We start from the raw sequence: 9,892 nt of genomic DNA, 5'->3' as shown, positions 1-9,892 counted from the left end.
ACTAGATGGAGAAAGCCTCCTAAAAATGCGGTAAATACAAAGGTGGAAAATAAGACCCCAAATAAAGACAGCATATATCATGCCATTGTTAAAATGGGTGAAGAAGCCTTTGATGATAAGGCTTATACAAATTTAGAGGAATTTACTCAAACTGTCCAAGACTTGGAGTCGTTCACTTCTATTGTTATCAAAACAGAGAACAAAAAAGCAAAACTTTCCATCCAAGTAAAATCAGAAATTAAGAAGCGTGTAAATGACAAAATTGCAGAAGTTGCCAACAAAATCTTGGAAAGACAGCTTTTTGACAAGAAACACAGATACACGTTGCACAAAATGATGAGGTGCTTTGAAAGATTCGAGGCTGCCCTTAGAAAAGCAGAGCTAGGGTGTGTTCTCTGCCATCTTGACTTCTCCGATATCGGCTGCTACGACACATTTTGGCGAGGCTACGGTGACGGAAGCTTGTCCGACACCCTGACCCAGGAACTGATCACAGACGACATGAGGGCAGCAGAGGGAGGAGCAGACTTGTACATACATGTCCGAGTCTTGGACTTTGCCACAGAGGACGGAGACTTCCCAAGCCAGGGTGAGTCATCTTTTCATGTAACATCATCTGTCTAAGTAACTCTCTCCAACTCGAGGAGAACAGCTGTGCAGACTACTGACAGAGGAACTTCACAAGCGCTACTTCACAAGTGCGAAACCTAAGCCTGCTTCAGAACTGGTCTACAGAACTGAACTGCTATTAGTGATGGACAGTAAACTTTATTTTGATATACACGAACAGAGATCCGAAATTGACATTTAAACGCTAAGTCAAACAGGTGCCTTTACACCGTAAAGCAATTCCAAGGTCTAATTATCCCCTTCCTTTTATAATCAAAACTTTACAAAACATCTGACTTGTAGGAAAATTGTCTTTAACGTGTTTAATGACCCCGTCTCTTCACTCTTTCCTCAGACCCGAGTGGCACAGCAGGCCGAGGCCCCCCACATCCTGGTCCATCTCGGGAACATTCAGGACAGGGTCCTCCTGCACCGGGCAGCAATAACCATGGTGACGACACGTCTCCTGGTTACCATGGTGATGGCACAGGTGGGCAGCAGGTGTCAGGTGGTGATGACGTCATCCAGGTGAAGCAGGAGCCAGCTGAACAGGTGCCGTCCTGTTGCATGATGGGAACAGTAAAATCAGGTAATCAGTGTATAGAAATTATTTTGATGATCTCAGGATGAGCTTTAAAGCTATAAAATGTGCTTCATAATACAGTTTGTCTTGTCTAATGATATTCCTACATTTGTGATTTGTATATAAGGTATTTATATTTGATATCAAATTTAGCTATTTTACCTTCTCTATTCTCGATACAGAAATGGACACCGATGAGCCGGAAGTGAAGGTGGAATCAGGTATATAATCATGTCTAAATTGAGTCGAACAAAAATGATATGATAGGACAGTTTCATGAATAGTAGCTAACTGTTTGTATTTGTTTATTACTTTGTTATTACCAAAGTAATAAACACACATAGTTATAATTAAAATGCATCCAAAATGATGATAAACTTTAATGTTATATTGTTCGAAACATCCTTATCCCTAGACACTGATACCAGGTATCTAAGCGTTCCCAGCCTGTGAACATTGGTCATATAAACTACTGTCATACATGATTTACAGAACTAGACAGACAGTTTGCCGCCATTGCTGACCATCTGGGTTCCATGTGGGAGCGGCTGGCTTCATCTCTCGGCTTCAACACTGACTACATCCGGGACCTGACAGCCAGACTGCCCCCCTCCCTCCGTCCTCACCAGCTGATCTGTGATTGGATGGAGAGGAACGTTGGTGACGTCACGCTGGAACAGCTGGTGCAGGCCCTGAGGGATGCTGGGATACACGAGGTTGCAGGTGATTTTCTTTAAATTCAACAAAGATATATGATCTAAGGCAGATTCATGCAGTCATGATATAAGTTATTTGCCGTTGCCATTCCAGAAATAGTTGACTTTCAAACGAGTTCATGATAGTAATAGTAGAGCTCTACACCGAGATTTGCTAACACTTTTATTAGTACCATCAGTTTTATTTCTTATAGTGAAATATCATATTTATATGGTATCGTCTTGCCGTGCAGATGCAGCAGCTTCTGGCCAGCTGTTTGTGACAGGAGAGCATTGTGGGGCTGCAAAAGAGAAGCCAGATGACGACAGGGATGTGACCAGTCCCGGTCGTAAGTCAATACTTCATTCAGACACAAATGTGTTGATTGTAAGATAAACCGTACAATGTTGCAATGAAAATGTTTTTTTCTTCATATAATACCCGGCACGTGTGAATGGTAAAGTCATCTCATGGTTCTTTCATCCTCCGCACAAAAATCATCACCAGCCAAACCGGCAAGTTCCAGCAGCTCTGAGGAGGAATCAGACAACAGGAACGCCAAGAGGGACGATGGTATGTTATTCAGCGATATGTTCAGAGGTAATTAGTCACATTTACAGAGAAAAGCAATAGTCTTTTTATGACCTACAGACAGGTAGATAGATAAAAGGAAGCATTAGGCACTGAAACAATAGGTAGTTTAATAAAAGACTAGCCTAACCTTAAAGGGTAAATCAACATCATCATGAATTCAATTCATGCTTATTGTCTTGTAGATGACGAGAGGGACCTTCCTGACTCAGCAAGTTCCGACTCAGAGGGAGATGAACATCTGGTGCCAGAAGGTGAGTTCTTTGTAAGTTTACTTGAATAAACATTGACTACAGTTACAACAACATACGTAGTATATTGTAATTGTATATATTGTGCTCATTGAGTTCTTGCACAGATGACAGGAACTAAACATATGCAACAGATGCCTGGCATAGGTACATTTCTTAACATGAAACGGTCACTAATATGGTGGTACCTTAATTTTGATTGAACTGGTGTGCCCTTCCCTAGGCAAGCCATTCTCTGACAAGTATGAACAGTCTGACGCCAGTGTAAGTTCCATCTCAGCGGTATACAGCAGTTCAGGAGAAGAAGAACCAGAGTTTGAAGTTGACCCAGGTAATGTGCTATGTTGTACACCAATGATGATCTTAAGTCTAAGTAACATCGCTAAGCTTTTTAAACCACGAGTCTTCACATAAAGTTGCAAGCAATTTGTTTGACATGAAATAGGATACCACATAGCAACGTAGTGTGTCCCAAAACGTCGATGCTCGAAACATTTTGGGGCAGCGTTTGTTTGATTACAAGTGTATAGGGTCAAAATAAAAACCACTCTGACTTTTCCAGATTTCGATGACCAGCTGATGCTCATAGCCAACAAACTTGAGGACAACTGGACCTGGCTAGCCTTACAGCTGGGATTCAGCAGTACTGACGTTGGCAGAATCAGCAGATCCTACCCCCCAAACCGTCAGGCAAAACAGTGCCTGGGGGAGTGGGTACAGAGGGAACAGTGGGGAGCAACACTTGCCACTTTGTCGATGGGACTGAGGACAGCTGGTCTGCACCAGATAGCAGGTAGTGCATTAATGGAGTGATGTTTTGTGTTTTTAAGGTTAACGCAATACCTTTAAATCTGCGCATATCTTGTTTTATTCACAAATAAAGTGGCGACAGTTACTCATATTTCCTTTATTTCAACATTTTATTCGCAGATGAAGTAGAGACCGGTTCACTGTTCCAGAAGGATGTGGATGACGGTTCAAGGGGGTCAAAGGGGAAAGGTCGGGATGATAAAGTCGACGGGTCAAGTTTAGATGGAGATACAAATTATGGTGAGATCACAAGATTAAATATTAATGTATCCAATGGAAACATATTGTTTTTGCTGGCCTACCAGCTGCGTTCTTCCAACTTTAGCCAAACTCAGAACGGCTGAAGACGCCAGCAAACGTGCGTTATATAGCTTTAAAAATCGCCATTACCCTCACACGCCAAAGGACGAAGGTTTTTGGCGACGCCTTTGGAGCGGAGGCATTTTTACAGTATTACGATTGCTTTGAAAGTATTTAGAAAATTGCACAAATGCATTCCCTCAGGGGTTGGCAATTCCCTATGGAACCGTCTTTTTTAAAGCAGGGAAAGACTCTACTGCTTGCATGTCATAGGCGGCAATTTGTACACACGGATTTTTACGGTGTTTCGGAAGCTTTATGAATGTTATAATGAAGATCAATATGTCCAGCTTATTGCCAATATTGTTTATGAAAAACGTTTTCTTTTTACAACATGGAATGAACTGCTTTGACGTGGTTTTTGTTTGGAGTTACATTGTAAGTAAATCGTGATTTTGAGTTTTAGATCAATCAGATGTTGTTAAATAAGACCAATGAGGCATAGATTTTTTTCTTATATTTTTGTGAGCTTTTGCTTTTTACAGTATGGAATTATGTGCTTTCACAACGTTAAAAAAAGACCAATAAGTCAGAGCGTTTTGTTGATATCTTATATAAGCTTTTTGCTTTTCACAATATGAAATGATGTGATTTCACGTGGTCGTTCGGAATTAAGTAAAGCCTGATTTTGAAAGGTAAATAAGAGTTTCAAACAAGGTATGTAACCGATGGATAATTCCAGGTTGTTTAGATGCCATAGCTAGAATAAAGAAAGGACGCAGAGACAATGCTTTTCGCACACTGGGCACGGCAGGCCGTTTTGCAAGGCGACGACCTTTCACGAGATAATAAGACCATTCTACCTATTTGTATTTTGTCTAGCTCTCGTGACAAGAAGTACTTCAGAAGTACCGGAAAATGAGGTACGATTCATAATTTGCTTCTGACAAAAACGTCTTTGATACATATTGCTATACTACCAGTCTGTTTGATGCATTGTATGCTGCTTTGGTTATGCATTGAATAGCGTGTCTCATTAATTTCTGGGAAAATGATCTGAATCTGTAAATGTGTCATGTATATTGTGAATAAGTAGCACTGTCCTGGTGATATAAAATGCATTCTAGATCTTTCTTGAATCGAACATGTATTTGAAGATACCATTATGTAACCTTATTACTCTTACTCTTACAGAATCTTGGGCCCATTGCCGCTACCATGACCTGTACCTCATGCAAGCAGACGATGAATCCAGAATATTCTTACATTTGTTCAGGTGGCAAGGTGAATAAAACATTACTATCGAAGAATGATGGTAGTGATGATAGGGCATCATTTACTGATATCGATGAGTCATATTTGTAGACAAAAGAATAGAATAAGTCATTGATTATGTGTTGATCTCCAACAACAATGTCTCTATTTCCTTTTCACAGAATTGTAACCTATGTGTAGTGTGCTACAAGAAGAAAGGACACTCGCACGAAATGCAGTGGGGCCTTCCGAGCGATGTAGACACGTTAGAGCCTACTATTAGTAAAGAAGAGGCCGAACGTGAAGCCAATCAGCGGTGCATGCAGACACTAATCCATGCCTGCCAGTGCCAAGATGCAGACTGCAGCCAACCTAACTGTTCCAGTATGAAAAGTGTGGCGCAGCACTATAAGAGTTGCATGAGAAAGACCGATGGTGGCTGCCCTATTTGCAAACAGTTGATCGCTCTTTGTTGTTACCATGCCAAACGGTGCCAAGAGCAGACATGTCCAGCTCCATACTGTCTCGACATCAAGCTAATGTTGCTGTCGCGCTCAGCAACGATAGACATTGACGAATCCGCCACGAAAGAAAACATGGACACCCTCCTGATGACGACACCTACCGGAAAAGTGATGCACTCCACAACGCTGACCACCACAGCCAGGCTGAGCCCACAAGCTGGAGCACTGGCAAACACGGTCCAAGTACGCAACGCACCAACAAGTCCCGGACTGACTTCGACTGTCTCTCCCATCCCGGTTCCCCGGCCAAACTATTTCCACACCGCGGGTAAGAACATTCTATTTAACATTAAGACACGTGCGTTTTCTTGCTTGCTTCTTCGACTTATACTTATCTGGATTTTTTTTTAAATTTTGAATATGCGAGTAGAATTCCATTTGTCATAGTTTACAACAATTGTAAAGACTTTCATCTAGAATATGTGACATTTGGAGCAAATGATAATGTGTATGTTATGTGATATACTTACAATACATTTCCCAAATCACAGTCAGTTACTTGAGTAACTACTATCCGTAATGCATATGTCTTTAAGATGAAAACTAAGGATCGTACTGGGATCAGAAGGCTGGGGTCATATGGTAGATCAACTCAACTCAACTGCATATTTCCTGTTGATCCCAGGCGAGGAGAGTTCCAATAACAGGTCGCCAGATGACACTGACAGTGAGACATCAGGATCGAAGTCAGGTGGTAGCCATGGTAACGAGGAGGGAGGAGCTATTTTGGGGGAAGATGAAAGCACATCTGAGAATACCGGTAAATGGAACAATATTTGATGTACACGTTCGTCTGACCATTCCTTTAATTTTGTAAGTTAGTGCAGATATTACTATCCATCGGCTAAGATGTCATTGTTTCGCTACAATTATATTTTTTCCATTGTTAATTGTTGTGATATATTCGTGCGTGCATAGAGACTTCGTGCTTCGTAGATACTTTGATTATTTTCATAAGTCATCTTGGACACAAAAATTTACTCTTCTTTCTTTTCAGCATCAGACAGCAGAACAGTCAGACCTTCCATGTACCCGACTGGTGAAGACGCCTTGGCCTGGAATGACTGCATACAAGACTTCTTCAAGACTGATGAAGACACGACAAGGTCTATCCAAGAGAGCTGGCCAAGTAACTTACTGGTTAAGCACCTCATCAGGGACAGGTTTTTGCACATTTACTTATGTGAATACTGGAAAGAGTATCAAAACTGTCCTGATACTTTATCAGAATTTGTGGACTTTGTAGCAAAAGCTTGTTCAAGACAGCTGTGTTCCCCAATTAATGTAAGTGAGGAAGAATTCGGGACTGCATTTAAAAGTCTCTGCCTAGTGTTGGGAAAAACAGCTTATGAGAATGAATCAACCAACAAGCAGTGTCTTGTGCATCAAAGCCAGCTGGAATGGAATGATATCCATCAGTCTAGCTTAGGGCTGCTGCAGCCCGCATCTCAGGGTAATGATAACACTGGCTCTTTCCAGTTTGTACATGACAGCATAAGACAATTTCTCATTGCAAAGTGGGTTGTACACATGGTTACAACAAATACAGAGGGGGAGCAACAGTTGAGAGATTTCGTTAAGAAATCAGCTGCTCTTCCTCTCAGTTGTTACTTTGTTGCCCATCTTCTCGGCCAATCAGACAGCCATAGAGACCATCTGCTTCAGTTTGTGAACTTGCTTATGCAGTCAGATGCGGAACTTGGGGCATTCGATCACATGTTACATGTTGTAGCTACAACCGTGGAATCACAACAGGTAGATTTACTGACATCAGCTGTAAAGTCCCTGTTCCCAGAGGAAACTCTTGACTTGCTTTCCCTCCCGGAAATATCCTTCCATGGGCTCCACAGTCTGACAAATTTCATGTCCAAAAGCGGAGCCATTAGAGATATAAAGTTACCCAGCGAGTTGAAATATAAACACCTACTTAAAATGTATCCATTTAGCAAATCAAAATCTGCCAAAAGTGTCAGTCATTACCAACAAATCCGCTGCTTAAGCTGCTTGCCTTTATTCCAGACTGAATCACGGCATGCTGAGAGTTTGTACTTCAAACGAACTGATGAATCCTTGGTAGTAGATCACATTCAGAAGTACCTTTTGCACTGTCCCTTACTGGCAGCACTTACCGTTCAAATGAAAGGGGTTGATATAAACGGTTTATCTAAGATGGCGCCGTATTTTCTATTCGCGCCATTTCTCAGCACATTAACCCTTCATAACACAAAGTTTTCATCTTCATCACTAGAAGACGTGAAAAGGAACGCACAATTAGTTTCAGCTAGATGCCTTGCTTTATGTAGGGACTTAAATATTTTAAACCTTACTTATTTTCATATTATAGATTTACCTCCTCTCCCCAACCTGGAGGAGATAGATCTCAGTCATAACAGTATTAGTGATGAGGTAGTGTCTGGTCTTGCCGAAGGTTTTGGTTCATGTCAGAACCTGAAGAAGGTGAACCTTAGTCATAACAGGTTGTCTGGCAGGGGAGACTTCTTACCTCCCCTCCCCAACTTGGAGGAGATAGATCTCAGTCACAATGCCATTAGTGATGAGGCAGCGCCTGGTCTTGCTGAATGTCTTGGCTCATGCAAGAAACTCAAGAAGGTGAACCTTAGTCATAACAAGTTGTCTGACAGGGGAGACTTCTTACCTCCCCTCCCTAACTTGGAGGAGATAGATCTCAGTCACAATGCCATTAGTGATGAGGCAGCGCCTGGTCTTCCTGAATGTCTTGGCTCATGCAAGAAACTCAAGAAGGTGAACCTTAGTCATAACAAGTTGTCTGACAGGGGAGACTTCTTACCTTCCCTCCCCAACTTGGAGGAGATAGATCTCAGTTACAATTCCATTAATGATGAGGCAGTGCCTGGTCTTGCTGCTGGCCTTGCTTCATGTCCGAACATGAGGACTGTCAATCTCTCCGATAATAACATCTCCAATAAAGGGGCACTGATGCTGTTGCTAGAACAACTCGAACAGCTGCAGGTGGACATTAGAAACAATAATGACATATTTAACGACCTTTGGTCTCTCCTCACACGCAGAACAGATGCCAGCCAGGTAACAAAACTTGATCTCATACAAAACGAATCCTCTTGGCAGGATGTTTCACTACCCGTTACTGCAGTCCACCTTCTACTGCAGTTCCTCCCACAGCTGCCCAACCTGCAGGAGTTAGCACTTTGTGTCAGCTGTCAGGGAGAGGAGGAAGCTGAACACATCAACCAGCTGTATGGAGTGCGACATGTGTTAAAGAAGCTGAAGCTGATGGACTGGTCATTGGACAACATGATAAGACTCTCAACTCAGATGTTCCAACATCTGCCTCTGTTGGAGGAGATAGATCTCAGTCGCAATGCCATTAGTGATGAGGCAGTGCCTGGTCTTGGTAAAGGCCTTGGTTCATGTCAGAACCTGAAGAAGGTAAACCTTAGATTTAACAAGTTGTCTGACAGGGGAGACGTCTTACCTCCCCTCCCCAACTTGGAGGAGATAGATCTCAGTGACAATGCCATTAGTGATCGAGCAGTGCCTGGTCTTGCTGAGGGTCTTGGTTCGTGTCAGAACCTGAAGAATGTGGACCTTAGTTATAACAAGTTGTCTGATGTTAGAGAACTGACAGCTGCCTTCATCAAGCTTCCCGTCCTGACACGTGTGGATATTGATTACAATCTCATCCGTGACGAGTCCCTCCCTGCCATAGCTGCATGGCTGAAGGTTACGACAGATGTGGAGATAGTCGACCTGGAAGGCAACATGTTCAGTGCTGAAGGAGTCCGAGATTTTGTGAGGACTATGAAGGGGAAAGCTTACAGGTGGGGAAAACTCCTGTATGACGGCAGCCAGGCTGATGTGGGTGGGGCTGTAGAATCAGGTGGGGAGGATGAACGAAGGGAGGAACAGCAGTGGGGGAGGTTAAGGAAGGAGACAGAGTGGATGATTAATGTGAAGTTCAGACAACAGACAGTTAGGATCAACCACAGGGGCCCCAGATCAAATAACCCACACTCAATGTCACCTTAGGCTGAATTTATTCTCACAGCTCGTGTTCCCTTGGCAAATTGATGTCTATGTCCTTCCAATATGCATTAAGATATCATGACTTCTCAATCTTACCAGCAAAAGTTCAGCGTTCGCATACTGTCCGAATTCAATAACGTATAATTTGTCAGAAATTATTGTCTTCATTACATGGTTTGCATACAAGAGGTGATTTTATCTTGTATCCTGCTCATATGAGCATTGGAAACTATGTATACATTGGTCTT

General features: G+C 42.4%; 1 protein-coding gene across 1 annotated transcript; it reads left to right on the top strand.

Annotated features, from left to right (window-relative positions):
• The first annotated feature begins 333 nt into the window (after positions 1-333).
• LOC118408373 lies at positions 334-9,647 on the top strand. Its single transcript, XM_035809137.1, has 15 exons — positions 334-589; positions 965-1,198; positions 1,375-1,413; positions 1,685-1,915; positions 2,142-2,237; positions 2,396-2,461; positions 2,665-2,733; positions 2,954-3,061; positions 3,293-3,523; positions 3,661-3,780; positions 4,723-4,763; positions 5,035-5,124; positions 5,277-5,886; positions 6,244-6,378; positions 6,616-9,647. The coding sequence occupies exons 1-15, from the start codon at positions 334-336 to the stop codon at positions 9,645-9,647; spliced, it is 5,358 nt and encodes a 1,785-aa protein (XP_035665030.1).
• Positions 9,648-9,892: the final 245 nt, after the last annotated feature.

This window comes from Branchiostoma floridae, unplaced genomic scaffold (genome assembly GCF_000003815.2).
Source record: "Branchiostoma floridae strain S238N-H82 unplaced genomic scaffold, Bfl_VNyyK Sc7u5tJ_1578, whole genome shotgun sequence".
NCBI classification, from domain to species: domain Eukaryota; kingdom Metazoa; phylum Chordata; class Leptocardii; order Amphioxiformes; family Branchiostomatidae; genus Branchiostoma; species Branchiostoma floridae.
This window is presented reverse-complemented; position numbering and strand designations above follow the sequence as displayed.